Genomic DNA, 19,952 nt, shown 5'->3' on the forward strand with positions numbered 1-19,952 from the left:
GTATATTTATTTTCTGTCCCGGCAACCTGTCTTTCACTTAAATTAAAGTTAAAACAGACATTTTTTTCAAAATTCCCTATCATTTCAATATAATTTCCGTGACCCGTATCCGATTTCTTTAGTATAATATTCAAATAAGCAAAGTGGCGTTGATTTCTGGATATGTTCTGTTCATTAACAAAAGAACATTGTCTTCTTTGACAACTTTCGGTCTTTTCAGTTTGAAAATCGGAAGCGATATCGTAGTATAATTGCTATATAAAATAACGATTTTTCGTGAAAAAACGAGATTCAAGATAGAAACAAGAAATGATTGTAACAGGATGCTGTTACGAAGTCTCCCAAACGAAGCTCCCATAATTCGTAATTCCCAGTGTCGCCTGACATTTGACAAAGTCCAGTGAAAATTGGTTTGGTCCATTAAATTTGTATGCATTATTGATGCCTGGTGACTAACCCTGTATATCATTCAAATCATCTTGGCATGACAAACCAGAATATATATGGTTTAGGGGTGGGGATCTCGACCATTTACAAGATACTAGAACATTGGGGTGGGGGAAACCCCTGGGGACTGACCCTATACATCATTCAAATGTTCGAGACACGACGAACAGGAATATATATGGTTTAGGGGTGGGGATCTCGACCATTTACAAGATATAAGAACATTGGGGGTGGGGGAACCCCTGGGGACTGACCGTATACGTCATTCAAATGTTCGAGACATGATGAACAGGAATATATATGGTTTAGGGGTGGGAATCTCGACCATTTACAAGATATTAGAATTTTCTCAAATGGCAGGGGGTGGGGATGACCCCTGGGGACTAACCCTGTATATCATTCAAACCATCTTGGTATGACAGACCAGAATAAATATGGTTTAGGGGTGGGGATCTTGACCACTTACAAGATATTAGAACTTTCTTAAATAGCAGGGGGTGGGGGTGACCCCTGGGGATTAACCCTGTATATCATTCAAACCATCTTCGCATGACAAACCAGAATATATATGGTTTAGGGGTGGGGATCTTGACAACTTACAAGATATTAGAACTTTCTTAAATGGCAGGGGGTGGGGGTGACCCCTGGGGACTAACCCTATATTTCATTTGATGTGCTTTATCATGACAAACCAGAATATATATGGTTTAGGGGTGGGGATCTCGACCATTTACAAGATATTAGAACTTTCTTAAATGGAAGGGGGTCGGGATGACCCCTGGGGACTAACCCTGTATATCATTCAAACCATCATAGCATGACAAACCAGAATATATATGGTTTAGGGGTGGGGATCTTGACCACTTACAAGATATTAGAACTTTCTTAAATGGCAGGGGGTGGGGGTGACCCCTGGGGACGAACCCTATATTTCATTTGATGTGCTTTATCATGACAAACCAGTATATATATGGTTTAGGGGTGGGGATCTCGACCATTTACAAGATATTAGAACTTTCTCAAATGGCAGGGGGTCGGGATGACCCCTGGGGACTAACCCTGTATATCATTCAAACCATCTTAGCATGACAAACCAGAATATATATGGTTTAGGGGTGGGGATCTCAACCATTTACAAGATATTAGAACTTTCTCAAATGGCAGGGGGTCGGGATGACCCCTGGGGACTAACCTTGTATATCATTCAAACCATCTTAGCATGACAAACCAGAATATATATGGTTTAGGGTGGGGATCTCGACAATTTACAAGATATTAGAACTTTCTTAAATGGCAGGGGGTGTGGGTGACCCCTGGGGACTAACCCTATATTTCATTTAATGTGCTTTATCATTTAGAAAATTTTCAATTAAAAAGATTGTGTCTATCACAAACGGTTTTCAATTTATAATCATTTGAAAATTTAAAAAAATAAAATCCCATAGGGTTCTATAGTAAAACCCTCCTTTCTTTTTGCCCCTCAAAGTACCCCTTTATAAACCCTAATGCACAAACAAAACCCTGATTGCACCACTAGACATGTTAGTCTAGCATATTGTGAAACCCTAAGTTAATCTGACAAGCGGTTTTGGAGAACGGGTGCGGACAAGTTCAAATTTAAAAGCGGCGGGAGAAGAAGAAGAATAATAAGAACTGAGCAAAACCAATAAGTCTTCCCAAACTTCTTTTGGGAGACTTAATGAAGATACAAGATGGCATTGTTCATGATTTGTCCGCATATAGGGAAACGACTTGAAGGTTGAATTTTCAGATTAATTAACTTTTATCTCACCTGCTTTCTTAAGTTATCGGCCAAACTCTTTTAAAAACATGATGATTACATCCTTCCCATTTCGTAAATAGTCAAATTTTAAACATCTGTCATTCAAATTTCATAAAGAATTTGTAAATATCCGCCAAAGACAGTTTTCAAAGACACGTTATTTAGATCCAAAACGGAAAAAGACCGGATTATCCACAAATTTGATAAAATTTATATTTTCAATCTACAACTAAGGGAAGTAATTTAATCAAAAGGGTCAAAGTCACGTGGTGCAAATCATATGAATAAAGTACCTAGGATTTTGCTATATGATCAGATTTATCCCCTTCTGTTATGTTGATCAAGGGTGTGGCAAATAGAAACAGAACTTCATTGTCTATAAATGTAACAATACCAACTTCAGGTGTAGTAACTAGTAACTTGTATAAATACAATTGCAATTTTACTATTAGAATACAGAACTGGCTTGGTGGTTGTACTTTTAATCAAAAGTTCATATGTTAATAGTGGTTTGGTTTTTGGTTTCAATCGATTCGCAGAAGTTGTATTATTCTAAAGTTAAATTCTGTCAATCAATACTATCGACAATAAATAGTTAACGATTGACGTAATTTGAGTAAGAGTTTTCGATTGACGTAATTTAACAAGGAGTTTTCCCATTGAATATTCGATTAACGTAATTTTGAGTAAGAGTTATTTCCCTTTGTCGCAATGTTGGAGCTTTGCAATTCCTTCATTAATCGACCCAATTCAACATACTTTACTGGTCGCTAGCCAATAGAAACAGTTGTTTTTCGAACATACCTTATTTGTTTAAGTCATTACTACAATCTAAAATGTAGTTAGGATCTCTTATCAGACTTGCTGGTACCATGTGTTTTAATTTTGCCCTCCAACTTGCCGACCAAGGGAAATAACTCTTAACTCAAAAAACATCATTACAAAAATTATATAGAATCTTGTTGAATATTATTGTGTCAGACGAAAGGGCAAGAGAACACTTAAAAGAACAATTAACTTTCAGTTATATTTTTAAACTTGTTGTACCTGTTTGAAGAAATCAAGAACATAATTTGTTTTCATTTTTATTTCTATTTACAGTAGTCAGCAAGATACTGGCATATTGCACTAACTTCTTCAAAACATTTATTAATAAATTCAAATGAAATAATGCTACGTAATGACATGACAATTATGAATTATGCCATTGACTGAAGTTTAAAATGGAATGTAAACAATCAACGGGTCAGAGGGGTGTGGCTATTTATCAATGTATCATTTCACTCAGAGTCATAATATCAAAGTTGATGAGCTCTGGTGGAATTCAAAGTATTATGCTATTTCTAAAAAACCTCATTCAGGGTCCATTATAATAGTGATACATACTATATGTAAAATATAACCTACAGATTTAATGGTCTCATTACATTAAGTTACTGGTACAAATGATAAATATGAAATCAGTTTAAAACTAAATGATTTTATCAGAAAGATATTTGTTCTAAAATTGGTATAGATACTAATGTAATTTCAAGTGTTATCCCTCCTTTTTTAATGCATTTTATATGATTGTTATCTCCTATGACCAGGCATATATTTAAAAAAATTTAAATTGTGTTCATATAACATTTCAAAGCGTTTTAAAATTGACTTTTTTTCGCTTTCGTGCCAGGTCTTCATAATTAACTGCTGTACCTATATCTGTTTATTTCGTTCCAAAACTAAGTATGTTAGATAAACCTTTATGCTGAAGAAAATTTTGATAAAATATTTGAAATGATTTTGTGAATTTTGTATTGTAAGACACATGCAACAAAAAATGTGAATAGCAGTGGAATACTATCGGTTAAGGTTAGGGTTAGGGAATACTATCGGTCGAATTTTAAGCTTTGTTTGAGATGTCCTTCTTATTAATTTCTTGAATAAATACTTAAATTGGTAAAAAAAATCTATTAAAATTGTAGTTATGAGTAATCCTTAAACATAATAGTTTAATTTAATGATCTTAAATGTTAGTCTTTCAGATGATCATAGTCCACACATAAGGCAGTGAAGATACAGTTTTCACACGGCAGTGATACAATAAATTTAAGAGAAGATTCAAGGACTCTTTGAAAATTACTCTACTGGTGAAATAAACATATGATAAATAGTTTTCCTTCTTTTTCATTACAGGTGTCTAGAAACCACGCCCTATTATCGGCTATAGGTATAAATGCAGATACAATAGGTATAATACATATCAAAATCTGCATTCCACGATTAATTCATTGTATTGCAATGGCGTTCATAAACAATTGTTTTAATGGAAATCGGGAACAAAGATCATACTGAATCTGCCGTAATGATAATCGGGAACAAAGATCAAACTGAATCTGCCGTAGTGATAATCGGTAACAAAGATCATACTGAATCTGCCGTATTGATAATCGGGAACAAAGAAAGTTCATACTGAATCTGCCGTAGTGATAATCGGGAACAAAGATCATACTGAATCTGCCGTAGTGATAATCGGTAACAAAGATCATACTGAATCTGCCGTAGTGATAATCGGGAACAAAGAAAGATCATAATGAATCTGCTGTAGTGATAATCGGGAACAAAGACTATATTGAATCTGCCGTAGTGATAATCGGGAACAAAGATCATACTGAATCTGCCGTAGTGATAATCGGTAAAAAGATCATACTGAATCTGCCGTAGTGATAATCGGTAACAAAGATCATACTGAATCTGCCGTAGTGATAATCGGGAACAAAGATCATACTGAATCTGCCGTAGTGATAATCGGGAACAAAGATCATACTGAATCTGCCGTAGTGGTAATAGGGTGTGAAAATACAGTGTTATTTAGAACAGTATAATATTTTTATATGTTATTCTTGCAATATTGCACAACAAAAACCCCAACCTGATCACATTAGTCTATACCCAGACCAATAACCATTGTAGCAAAGATATATATATATATATTACAATCATAACATCCAATTGGCAATACAAAATAATAAATAAAACATAAATGAAACATATAAAATAGAAATGATCGCAGGTTATTTCCAGTGACTTTGATTTGCGAACTGATTTTGGACACGAATTGTACATGAAAAAAATGTTTGTCTAGATAAGCATGGTTCAGAAAAAAACCAACCTTGAATTTAGCAAGCTTTACACGGGCTATATGTCCCTACCTACAATGTGTACATTCTCCGCCTCAAAGGTTTTAAACTTTCATTTTGATTATCGCTTCAAAGTTTTTTCTCATTGACGATTTATTAATATATTCATAAGAAACAGTTCTTTTTGCAAAAAACGTGGGTTGTCTTTCCTGCTACTTTGCATGTTAGGAGACCAAAGATAATATTTATATAGAAATAATGTATGGTATAAATAATAAGTTAGTGAGTTGTTGATACAGGACAATCACAGCTAAATCAATGAAATACACTTAATATGTGGATATATGAATACACTGTCCAGTTCAATTAGAAGAGATGGGAGTAAAAAGATTTAAAATGGCGGTTCGCATCTTGTGTGATGAGAGCGAGCATGAATTCGATATTGTTTTTGTTTGTATGGCAATATTGTATCCTGAAAATAAGTCCCCGAGTTTATACACATAAATGGAAAATAAAGGATTATTTCAACGGTTACGCTACGTCACTTTACTCTATAAATTAATAATTATGCAATAAATACTGAATGGACGGAGAAGATCTGATGTCAAATAATTACGATCTAAGAAGATCAGAAGATTCCACTGTGTCAGAAAAAAATGATCCATCAAATGAATTATCACTACATTCCTCCTCCGACTGTTTATCCTGGTCAGTCTTGTTCAAGGCCTGTAATAATCTAGCATTATGCTCCTGGGCTTTGGCTCTAAGTTGGGCTATACTCTCAGACCGGAAGTCTGTATTTTTATTGTCCGTGTTATCAACGCAATCTTCTTCTTCTTCCCGTATTTTCTTCGAAGCTTCTAACGATTTCTTGTGCATTCCTAAAACAAGAAGAAAGCTGCTATTTAAAAACAGTTTTCATCTTTCTTACGTGTACTTTATTGAGTTGATTTATAATTATCATTTTCAAATAATGTATTGGACATTATCTACACATATAAATTAAATTATAATCATACGACGGGGAAAAATACATATTGACAATGAACAATTCTGTCATTTCTATTTACTGTGGCTTTTGTAATCCTATTTGGCGGGAAAAGATAGTAAAATTAAAGAGGAGATTCGTTAAAATGCTTTCAAAAATATAAAACTAAATGTATTAACTAAATAAATGCTTTGCATCTTCTTAATGACCGAAAAATAAAACCATCATTACCTAACAGCCATGGTGCACTCGATTTCTCGATTCCTTTATCAGCAGTATTAATGATTGATTCCGGAAGCGGAAGGGCGTGTCTAACCATAGCACCATAGAGACCATATTCCGCCATAATGCTGCTCTTTCCCCATCTCTTCTCTGTTTTTCTCCATTTCGCTCTCTTGTTTTGAAACCAAACCTATCAAAACATTATAATACAATGAAAAGTGACTTAATTAAAAAACGTTTACACCCGCTGCATTTGTTTGCACCTGTCCTAAGTCAGGAACCTGGTGTTCAGTGGTTGATGTGGTTCATATGTGTTTCTCGTTTCTCGTTTTTTTATGTAGATTAGACCGTTGGTTTTCCTGTTTGAATGGTTTTACACTAGTCATTTGTGAGGCCCTTTATAGCTTGCTGTTCGGTGTGAGCCAAGGCTCCTTGTTGAAAGCCGTACTTTGACCTATAATGGTTTACTTTTACAAATTGTGACTTGGATGGAGAGTTTTCTCATTGGCACTCATACCACATCTTCTTATATCTATTAATATATTTCAAATTTAGTACCAAATATTTAATGTTTACATTTATACACTTGTATGTAACTGCGTACAGATCAGACTCGACAGTAAATAAGCATCATAGAAAGGTTGACTTGTATGTAAATGTGTACAGATCAGACTCGACAGTAAATAAGCATCATAGAAAGGTTGACTTGTATGTAACAGCGTACAGATCAGACTCGACAGTAAATAAGCATCATAGAAAGGTTGACTTGCATGTAACTGTGTATAGATCAGACTCGACAGTAAATATGCATCATAGAAAGGTGGACATCATTAAACCGATTTTACAAAACAAATATTCCATGTTAGAATTTTCTTGACTGAAAAAATGGGAACTTGAATAACACGAACAAGTTAAGTTTAAGTTTGTTTACTTCAAAATATTTAAGTTACAATTGCAAAATTTTGAGACCGATGTCAATTTCAAATTACAAGACTTAAAAATCGCAAAATGTCTGAAATAAGAAACAAGATCAGGCATCCATTTTATAAGATATATTTCAGGTAAGTGTTGCATTCACTCATTATATATACACAAGGTATGCCTAAAAGCTGGTGATTTTAATTAGTACTACATTATTTTACTTAAGATAAACATTTTACACTAGAAAACATATTTATCCATGATAATAAGATAAAGGTTTTACTTTTTTAGATTGGCCGTGAAAATGAAAAAAAAAGAAAGAAATTTTTACAAAAAGATGCAAAATATGCTGTTTTGTTATCAGTTTCGATAGAAACACAAATAATTATAAAATGTACAAATAAAGGTCACATTAGGGGTCAACGATAAAATAGTATATTGATGTTCGGTGTTTATTTTCCAAACTAGCTAGCATATTTTGGCATGTTAGTTTCCGTTCCTTATCGCTTGTGACATGCATGCACGTGCCACTATCTTCGATATTGTAGGAACAATTTTGATTAAATAAATGCAATGTAAACATAAGACACAGCATGGTGCAAAAATAACAACTCTACAATTTCCTCTCTAACTTTAAGAAAGAATTTTCAGTTCGCTTCGTACATTACATTTTTTAAAGAATTTTAATCAGGTTACGAAGAAAACATGGAAATTAAAGGTCTGATTATTTACGTCCAGATAAAAATAATGGGTTTTAAAATTTCATTACTTCAAAAAATAGGCAAGGTTTATATTTATGCATTTTCATCATTTTGTTTTATTCGAAAAAAAAGTTTAGAACCAAAAGTACCAAGTTACAAAAAAAGAAAGAAAGAAAAAAAAAACAGACACGCAAAACCTAATCAAACGTACTTGTTATTTTGGTCTATCTATTCGTTTTATCATTCAGGCAAGCATATTGTTGCTTCAAACGAAAACCATCTGTATGGACAAGTTGAATCCAGGGCTTTTTTTGCTGAAGTACAATAGTGAAAAAGTGTAGTCAATATAATTTTGTTCACCCTTACGAGATGATATAAGACTATACGCATAAAAAAACTCAATGGTTGACGGTGATGTTCTAACCTGTATTCTGTCCTCTGGAAGATCAATTTTTAGAGCTAGAACTTCCCTGGCATATAAATCCGGATAGTGAGATTCTTTGAAAGTCTTTTCTAGTTCTTCTATTTGATAACCCGTAAAAATTGTTCTGCAAAAGTAACAATAGAAAATATTAAAGCCATTGTTTTTATATATAAAACAGAAAATAATGCAACACGACAACTGTGAAGCAATTCATTTTCATTTTTTAGCCGACATTAATTATTTTTTTCACGATTGTACTAAACATAATCATATAATGCTGTGTCGGCGTAGCTATGATTTTAATAAAGACAGACATATTTTTTATTTAATATAAAGAGCAAATAAACTTCACAAGCAAAAGTGGCTCAACTAAAACTTAACTTAAAACACTAGTTTCATGTAACTAACTATTCTGGTAAAAAAAAGGGATCAAAAACGTTTCGACTTTTTTAAGTTCTGCTGGTAGTTTTAATTGGCCTGACCTTCTCTGGCTTCAACTTGACCAATTATGTAACATTATAATCATGAGACAGAAATTGTTTTAATCCATATTTCAATCAAAATTGGAAAGTATGTATTCATAATTGTTTGGAACTTATATGTATAAAATGCATTTCAATCATCTTAGAATTTGACTTTAAAAGAGTTACGGTTTTCTTTAAGCGCGGAGTAATTTGTTACACTATATAAAGCTCTACGTTATATACTTTTTAGCACTGTGTGCATTACATTTTTTACACAAGCGTGTCCCTAAAAGATACATATCCATGTACGGAATAGAATACATAAATTGTAAAACAAAGAAGTCGTAATTGCATACATTAGCTTTTTATATCCATGTTTAACTTTTCTTAATAGAAATAATTTGGCTAAAGAAAAGGAAACTACATTTGAAACGATCTTGATTTTTTTCTCATTTGTGAATTTCAAATAGCTTTATGATTAATGGATGTCGGTTTCTGAACGTCTCCTGCCTTGTTTTGTAACTTATGTTGAATTCATATCCAGATTCAGTTTGTCATTTCTTTCTGTTTAAGAAAAGGTAATGAAGATAGAAACATAACAAGCAATTATTTGTTCAGTTCAAACATTATTGGCAGAAATGATTAAATTGGAAAATGAAATAACTACTCCTTCCTTTTATTTTCAGTAACTATCCTTAATTACTGAAGACCGGTCGATCTTATAACGTTAATAAAGAAGCAAATTTGGACATTAAGCATTCTGGAAGAACTAATTGACTGAGCTGGAGCGAAAATGATTAGGTTGTTTATTTCATGGTCATGACATCTAGTCAATCACATTACTGCTAGGGAAGTAACATAACATACAACGCACATGCATCGCTTATTAAATTTTGAATTATTCTCCGGTTTTGCTTAATTTGAAATATAATAAAGCATTGTATATCAATTTGATGATATGACGAAATTAGTTTTTCCAATTAGATCGTTAAAGAAAATTCATCTTTTAAAAAATAAAAATATAAGATATTGTATAATTGTATGTAGAACGACAATTTTGTCATTTAAACGCCAGAACCATTTAGATTTTTTGTTGAGGCGTCTTACAAACTGTTCAAGGTCTTTTACAAAATATGTGCTATATGGAAAAATGCTTAGTTTTTCGTGGTAAAATAATCGCAACCATTCTCCATTTGATAAAAAAATTGTATGGAGATGGGTACGTATTCCTCTCAAGTGCAAAAAAAAAAAAAAAAAAAAAATAAAAACCATTTCGCAATTAACCAGCGAAAATGTGCCCTTCAGGCCGTGTAATGATATAGAAACACTAATTAGGGTCTGACCCGGAAGAACATATATACGAAATTAGTACATATTTAAAAAAAAAATAGTTCGTGCGCAACTTTAAAAATATGTAAAATATTTGGGTAATTTTGGTATAAAATGATGGCTTAAGGCCCGGGACTACTGTCCTTGCATGTTGAATGTTTGATTTGAATGATAAAAAAGTATAGGACATTAGAGAAAAGGGAAAAAAGGCTTTGAAAATAAAAAAAAATATAGAAATACCCTCCTCCTTTTTCAACTGCCGTATACAAGACCCTATTAAATAATGCAATATGAATGAAAGCAAGCTTGTGTATGCGTCAGTGAGAGAGCAAGCTTGAGTATGCGTCAGTGAGAGAGCAAGCCATACATAAAAAAAAAACCTTTATTTTGTTTGATTATTATACCTGTGTCTTCGTCGCTTTTTCTGCTTTTTATTTATCTGTTGTTCTGTTTTCTCAAGATGAGCACATTCTGGTCGTTGTAAACCTGAAAATACAAACAAAATAAACATATATATATATATATAGAAAACATCCTCCGTGGAGGATCGAGGGTTTCCGGCTCCAGGGTTTCCGGATGAGACCATCTTGGGCAAAACTCAAAGAATGTAACATCTATTACAGTTGGTAATTTGTTGCAATGTTTTAAAAATGACGTACATTAACAAAAATGTCTGGTTTTTTTTTGTTTGCTTTTTTGTGCGATACTTGTCATATAATACTTAACCATGCAGTTATGAAAATAAATATGTTGAGATGTAAAATGGGAATCAGCGAGCAGTTTAATAAATACACATTTAGGTGGTATGCACGACATGTTTGTCCTTTAGGGAATTGCTTTCACTAAGGTTGACCGACACCGATATCCTCAAAAGCCAAAGGTCAATTCATAGGAAAAGTTCTTTGAACTAGTCTACAGATCTTAAATGCTTGTCAATAATAAAAAGGATAGTTTGTTTACACCCCCACATTTTACCGGAAGTACTTCTGACTGACAAATGACCACATCAATTTTACATGCAAATGTATTACAAGCCATTTTATTAATTTAGGGCCTACAATATGTTGAGGTCAAGTATAACCTTGATATTGAATTTAAAAAGAAAACAAACGTACTTTTTGCTTTCACTTAAGTAAAAATTAAAGTGGTATTTTAAATAGCTCTTCATTATATTGATTACGATAAAAGAAAAACAAACAAATACGATTTAAACGACAGGAAAAGGCACTGACGAAGACACAGAACATGGCGCCCAGTGTCATGGCTGCCAAACCGATTGTGTCAAAAACTTGAGATAATCTGTGGTACCAGTTAACCACTTAAGTATACTTTAATGTGACTAAGACAAGACTGTTTAAATAAATGGTAATATCTGAATACACAAAACTCGAGAGCCGGTAGAACGGACGTAAGTCTTGTGGATTTAACATTCCGAACGCTGTACGATGTTGGTATACGGCTAGATACGTTAAAAGTTAAATATAATTAGCGGGACGTTGACATTGGTTTTTCATTTTACATGTAGTTTTACATGTAATAGAAAGATAAATGGAAATCGGTAAGAGTGGGTCGAAAGGAACTTTCAATATCTATCATTTACAACACGATTGGAAATGCATGCCGTCTAGTTTTGATATTATAAATTATGATGTATAAAACACGACTGAAAATACATTGTTAAGTACAAGGTAAAAATAATATAAGTTGACTATTAAAGATTTGAATTTTATTTTATTTTTTCCATTTGTTTTTGCAAAATACTGAAACAGCTTTATGGGAGGGGAGTATATTATCATTGTACGTAAAAGCAGGGGCAAAACCATAGAGCGAGAACGCTTATTGTGGAAAATTGCGACTAGACAAAACTTATAAATTCAAATCATCATGATTAAAACTGTTAACACGATCTTGCTCATTTTGATCCAACAATGATGTTACTAACAACCAATTTTCCTTCCTAACACCCGGACTATCAGAAATGGATTTTCTGTGTTTTAACCTGATAAGGAATTCCAGGTGCTATTGAACCCGTTTAGATGATTCAAATATTTGCTGAATTTTTCATAATTTTTATTTTTATTAGAAAATCGGAAAAAAACTATAACTGTCATTAGTGAGGAAAATTAGGTTTCAATCCTAAACCTGAGCAAATTCACCTGCCGAAATATCGCTTTAAAAAATATCTGCAAGTTCCTAACATTTCATCTGCAGCTACATGTTGTTGAAAGCATAGGACAAAGAAACATCTTAAAATTTTCAAGTATAAATGACAGTTTTAATCATCTCTCATATTGATTGAAATAAGATAACAATTGAAATTTATGTATTCATATTAAACAGAAATTTGTGTTTATCAAATCTTCACATGAAATAATCGCATCCGTCAACAACGAAGTATATGATCATATGTGGTTGAATATAAATGTGCAATGTTTTATCTGCGTTATCTATCAAAACCCATATTTAACTAAAAAATGTCTGATTTATATTTTAAAAATGAAATTATCATCCAAGGTTAAAAATACGGTATAGGGGATCGGGAAATCTATTTTATAACGATATGTGCTCTTCAACCAATTGAAGCACTGGAAAAAAAACCAATTTTGTCGAGAAATCCCGAGCCCCGGTGAATAAGGTAGCATCTTCGAACGCATTCAAAGATATACATTGATTTCACGATCAGTAAAAGAAAATAACGATGGTAACCCATAAACTTGAATGGTGGAAATACCCAGATATTACCCATTACAAAGACCTGCGTATCTTAAACGACGTTATCTGTTAAATATAAAAAAAAATCAAACAAACAAACAAACAAAGAAGTAAACAAATGAAACAAACAAAATATAAAAAAAGGAGAAAAAAGAACACCACGGATTTCATAAGAAAATTACTGATTGAATATTTAACAAGAAGTTATTTTAAATTTCATTTTAAACTACATACGATAATAATAATATGTTTAACGTTTTAATGATCTTGACCCCCTTGAAAATGTCAGCAATTGATACGACAAAAAGCAAATATTACGAATTTTACAAACTACTTGACCAGTTTTTTTTTCCTTTTTTTTCCTTTTAATTAAAATGCAGCATTGACGTGAACACCAGTGCATTAACATAACAGGTTACCAGGACGTTTGTTCCCATCAGGAATTAGCTGAAGGACCGATCAAGTGCCGCGTAATAAATGGTCGGTGTTTATACGTCCAACGTGAAGATGTCATCAGGTTATAGTGTTAATTGTATTGTCATTTTGTCCGTGTTCACGGTATGATATCACCTCCGGTACAAAAGATCGCACTAGACCACGACTTCCCGCGGTACTCGCACAAAACATCATCTCTGCTCAATTGGCCATCTTTGTACTCATGTCAATAAGCAAATGGCAACCGTGTCGTTACCGACTTGTTTAATGACAATATCTGCTCGTATAATTGGAAGGCTAACTGGGCGAAATTCGCCGGTTTTAATCTAATAGACAAACCGTCAAATTAGTTTGTTTAATAAATTGTTATAACGTGTGAATTATAACACGTTTTCCACAATTTTACTTTCTAAGTCAAGGAATACATCATTTTCTCAGATCTTTCTTATTTAGCAGTTAAATCAATCATAATAACGACTAATAGAGTATTTATGAATTGTATTATTTTAAAATGTATTGAAATTAATTTTATGTTTTATTTTACCGTATAATTATTTTCATACGAGTAAAAGGAGATTACAGCAACCCATCGACAAAACTAGACATATAGAGGCAACATATAAACCTTTACAAGAATTTCAGTATCATAGTTCACACACAAAACACAAACGGAAGTTTCCGTTGAAAAGTTGAATGTTATTAATAATCTTATACTTATTATGAACACCTATAGCTGTTTACATTTTCGTCCTTTGGTCTCTAGTTAAAATTTGTGTCATTGGCAATCATACGATATCTCCTTGTTTATATAAAGAATCGCCCCAGTATTTCCAACCTCCGGTCGTAAAATTTAGTTTAAATTCACACATAAACTTGATCCAGCGAAGAAAAAAACAAGAGGGCAAAAATGCATATTTGCATAATTTCAATAAAGTTTTTACTAATACGCCAAATATTTCATTGATAAAACTCGATTATTCTTACAGGTATGAATAACTTAATCTCTTCCGCATTACAGGAAATAAAAACAAATTGTATTAGTTGATGTTAGGGTTGTAATCCCTCCTAAACCAACAAATAATTCTTCAATGGATTTAGAATAATGCGATAATTGGCTAAATATTGACTCTAAAAGCAATGAAAATACTGATATATGCTTGTAACTGTTCCCGGTAGAAACAACGTTTGAAAATTAAATATACGAAAAATCTTATAAATATCACTCAGGTGAAATAATTTAATTTCAATAAATAATTTGTTTTCTTTAAATGAAATGCGGAGAAAGGGGAAAAGAAGAAAAAAAACCAGAATATTAAAAACAAAAAAACAAAAATAAGATAAAAACACTACACTTATTGTAATAATTGCAACTAAATCTTAAAATATGATATTATTTTCCAATTATAAATGTTTAACATATGGGATATAAGTGGTTTCTGTTTATATTATTATGTATTTGAATGCAAAACTGTGATTTTTTTTCTTGATTAGACAAGGGGAAATTGTGTTATTTAATTCTAATTTAGTTATTTCAAAACAAAAACTAATAACATGTATAAATATAAAAATAATTATCTGCATGTTAATATTAGCCTGTTGAAAAAACGTTTTGTTAATTTAACTTTCTATTTACATGTATCATATATTAGAAGATAAAGTTTTCTGAAAATTGGTTAGAATCTCAATCAGACTGTGGACGAATCAATTCCAAATTAATTTCTTCATGTATAACATTTCGTCATTCATTCATTATTCTAAACATGCATATCCATATAGTAATACATGAAATATTTGCCGCTAGTCGTTTAGAAAGCAACCCGCAGTTATTCGTTTCAAACCGGAAAAAAAACACAGAAAAGAATACCTTTTAGGTCTAGCATAACGGTAGATTTTTTTACACATTTTATTCGAGTGATAATAGCATTGAACAAGCTAACATTATTTTTCCACTTTTACCGTTTCCTTCTTTGTTTTTTTTTAGCATTTTGCGATGCTTTACATTTGTATATTATTGTATGTTATATGAAATGGTATGATTTCAAGGTTTTGCTATTCTTGTAATTTTTATAATTGAAAAGTTAAGTTATTTACTTTTATTAATGACTAAAATTATTTTTATTTTTACGCGGCCAGTAAAATGTATATTTACTGAATATCAAATCCGGGAAGTTGGTATAATAATAAGATCATATTCAGCACATGCAGATGGGGAACAAAAATGAAAACAGGAACTTCAAAGTTTGAAAATATCATGACCGGACGTAAGGAAACATCTGGAATATTTTAACTTTTGACAAATCAAGGACATGACCGTGTTTTGCAAGTCAGAAAAAACAACAAAACATGTAAACATTAAAAAAAGGGAAGAAGATATATCAAGGAGACATTCAAACAGCGGTATTCAAGCTGACCTTCGTTATTGCATACGTGGAGGATGATGTCATCGCGGACAAATTGTCCACCAGCAGTGGCATCGACAGAAGTAGCCTCGGATCATGGCTCACTGCTTGACAGTTATCGACGAAGTATTAGACCTAAGATTGGGTCAGGATGCCAGGCTACGACAGAAGATGTGAAGAACTATAGAAGAATATTCCAAGGGAGAAATAATAAAGGCTTTATTTTAGCATGATTATGGCCTTACACGAACGTCGGTAAAAATCTGAGGTAAACTGGCAACTAGCGGTTATTTTTTTCTTTACTTATGAAATACCTACAATTATCCATTTTTACAAGTTTACTGTTATATATGTTTAGTAAATTCGATTTTTATTTTTATTTAAAATTAATTTAATTCAAAATGTTTTAAAAATGGTATTCGATGTAACTGAATCAGAGAAGTTATAATGTATATTACATGTTTTAGAACACGTCTAAATTGAAAACAACGTTCAAACGTTCTTTTCCGCAAACTTATTGTTTTCTGTTTGGTAATAAATTAATAATAAAATCCATTTTGTTACATCTGATGATCCGTTTATTTGGCAATCGCCAATGGCAGTCAGCAGGGTTTAAGAACATCAGTTGTTCGACCTGCTAGTCAAATGTGTTTTGTGAAAATATACTTTTTCACTTTTTTGGTCTATTGGAAAATGTTGTTTGTGCTGTATTTAGACCCCTCTAACATGTTTTAAAATATACATTTGCTGTAAATATCATATCAAAGGGGCTCTCGGTGTTATATGTGCAAGATGAGCACTGGGAAGAGAAGTTCCAGCTAAATGCTCGAAACATCAAACCATAGGAAACAACCCCCTTTAGTTTCGCTAATGCATATTCATTCGTATTATTTATAAAGATACGTATGAAATATAAAACATGCCGCTTATCTTGTTATTTAAGCAAAATCATTAGATTTATTTTCCTTAATTCAAGCATAGATAAAAATTGACACAAAAATAAAGTGTCATACACAATGCATATTACATGTAGATTATTAAGAATTATTATTCTGGAGCAAATGTTGAATATATTTTTTCATAACAAGATGCCAGTCAAAATGTTTGTTGACGCCATAGAAAAGCTAGTACATGTTAGAAATAGTCATGTCCATATTACATGTAATTGAAACTTAAAAACATCACCGATAAATGTTTGAATATGAATGCAAACAGCTAGACCAACTGGATAAGCTAATATGACTTGTGATAGATTAAAAATAACATGAAGTCTGACAGCTTTTAATATTAATGTATAATTTAAATTTGTTTATTTGTCCTTAATTTCACCAACTTTGATGCATGCATTTATATATCCGACCTACGGATAAAGGGACATCTAAAAATTCGGGTTTTCAGTATTATTTCATTTTGTAAACTATTTTTGATTTTGTAAAAGATCGAAATGCAAAAAAAAGAAAATTATTCAAATGAAATATAATTCTAAACAATTAAACCAGAATTGGTTACTCGTCTGAGGACAAATAGTAAAAGTTTTATTTTTCTGTCATAAATTCCATGAATAATCATTATTTAAACAATATCAGAAAAAAATATATATACTTCTGACTACTTAAATGGAACCACATACACAAGAAGTACAGTATTAGATTTTTTTCTATGTTCAAAGTATTTGATTTTCTTAAAAATGAGACTCACTCCCCATTTCAGTTTTCCCAGACATTACTAATAATCTTAAAACTTCATAATGCTAGTATGATCTTAACTCACAAAAGTATAGAAGGAACGTAAACTCACCTTCGTCCAAGGCCGGTGCCTTGACTCCGTACCCCATGTTGTCTGTGTACCGTGGGGTACCTGTAGAATATGTTTGGGCTGTAACTGTCCCCGTATCCAGTCTCCATGGACAAAAAGAAGTACTTGTACCCTGTGGAACAGTCTGGTCTCTGTAAAAACCTTGTGGTTGTGTTTCAAATCCAACATTGCCTGTTTGGTATGGAGAGGTCGGTGTTAGTCCTGGTACATACGATATGTTAGTGTATCCCTGTGCATCTAGAAAGTCTGGGCTCTGGTTCTGTCGACAATTTGGCAGTCCGAGAATTTCATGGATTGCAAAAGACTGTCTCTGTTGTGGTGGACTGTAAAGTGTTCCATTATTGTACGGGGTCTGGAAGCTCATAGATTGCTGTGTATTCATAGTCCAAATACAGTTTGTAAATGTTGGTAATTAATTTTTCACTTATGCTAATTGTAGAGGAAATCAGTAAATTTGTCGGTCCTTAGCAGGCCAATTTAGAACTGTTACAATTATATTTAACTTCGCTAATTATATCCCAGCATTATGATGCACATAGACCAATGGGTCTCCAACATGAATATTTGCATATTACAGATATTATTACCTGTCAAGAAGGTATCCACCCCATCACCGTGAAAGTCACGTGGTCATTCACATCCTAATTACCTTTTTGTTTTTCATGACTATCTCCTCCCATTTATTTACACAAATATCTTGTATTTGTCAATCACTTGTGAAATTCGACAGGTTTAACAGATTAACTGGCGATGAAATAAACACGAACCTTCTCAAAGGGGCGCCTTGCTTTCCGTCCTTTTTACACATTTAATGCAACAACCTTTATATTCAATTTCTGTCAATTGCTTGTATAAATAATGATTTGATATAAGTTTAAAAATGTGTATTTCAGATTTTTAGTACAATTAGCTTTTATTAAATGGACAAATGTTTTAAATATAATTGCCACTTTGAAGGATGTCCTAGTGGGAGAGACGAACCAAGTGATATAATGAATTGGGTAACACTTCAAACCGTCTTCCACAAAATGTCAAAAAGGAAAGTTCGAACAAAACAAACTTTTCATGTGAAATTTTACAGTTTTCTTGCTTACACCTTATTTTAACCCTAGTGTTTTTATAATAACATGATGAATTAGCTATTTGTTTTCTATTTAAAATAAGAAAACGTGGTATGATTGTCTATGAGACAACTATCTACCAGAGACCAAATGACGTGTGAGCAACTATAGGTCACCGTACGGCCTTCAACAATGAGAAAATCCCAAACCGTATAGTATATATATATATATAAGCTAGAAAAGGCCCCGACATGATACAGTGTAAAATCTCCCAGACCAGAATAAGAAAGAAAATAGCCATAGTTTCATGCGGACATGTTCAAGTATAAGCCATCTTTAAGATTTACAGGGAAAACAAAATCATATGATTGAAATGTGCAAAGAAATATAGAAAAACATTTTCAAATTTGGAATACTATATGTTTTATTATCTTATCGTAATACACGTTTTAAAAATTTTTACTTCTATATATAGATGAAGAAGTTCAAATTCAGTCGGATTAAAAAGAATTAAAACTAATAAAAAAACAAAACATTTACTTTGATATAATTTTTTCAGTCATTACATTTTAAAATGATATTTGTAAGTTTTCGAAAAAAAAAAGCAATATTATGACATTTTACTTCATCATATTAACTGCAAGGTACTGATTATATTCAAAACGAAGTGATGTAAATATAATTTTAAATTTGCAGAAAATTCCGAACGTAGAGAATTTACAATACAGAAAAGGGGACAAATATCCAGTAGGGATAACAATAGTTTGGTTTTGTTCTTGTAAGTTAGTCAGTCTGTCTTATTTTCATCGCACCTCCATATCTTTTAATTCAAAAATCAATCACACCTTCCTGATGAATCATATAAAAATACGAACTTGTATATCAAAACGTTTAGGTCGTTGGTTTTCTAGTTTAAATCATTTCCCATTTTTCATGTCGGGGCATTTTATAGCCGACTATACGGTATTGGTTTTTCTCATTGTTGAAGGCCATACGGTGACCTTTATATGCTTATATCCACGTAATTTACACTAGACTGGTGGATAGTCTCATTGGCAAATCATACGGTATATACCACATCTCCCTCTTTTCATACAGCAATACAAAAATCAATTAGAGATTTATATATGAA

At 32.3% G+C, this 19,952-nt stretch overlaps 1 protein-coding gene across 1 annotated transcript; it reads right to left on the bottom strand.

Moving 5' to 3' along the window:
* Positions 1-5,710: 5,710 nt before the first annotated feature.
* LOC127739370 (visual system homeobox 2-like) lies at positions 5,711-18,209 on the bottom strand. Its single transcript, XM_052251068.1, has 5 exons — positions 17,742-18,209; positions 10,803-10,884; positions 8,606-8,729; positions 6,569-6,749; positions 5,711-6,230 (listed from the first exon to the last, which is right to left on the bottom strand). Exons 1-5 carry the CDS (start codon positions 18,139-18,141, stop codon positions 5,962-5,964), a joined length of 1,056 nt encoding a protein of 351 aa, XP_052107028.1. The 5' UTR covers positions 18,142-18,209; the 3' UTR covers positions 5,711-5,961.
* Between the last annotated feature and the right edge of the window lie 1,743 nt (positions 18,210-19,952).

The sequence above is a fragment of the Mytilus californianus genome, unplaced genomic scaffold, assembly GCF_021869535.1.
Source record: "Mytilus californianus isolate M0D057914Y unplaced genomic scaffold, xbMytCali1.0.p SCAF_4, whole genome shotgun sequence".
In the NCBI taxonomy this organism is placed as follows: domain Eukaryota; kingdom Metazoa; phylum Mollusca; class Bivalvia; order Mytilida; family Mytilidae; genus Mytilus; species Mytilus californianus.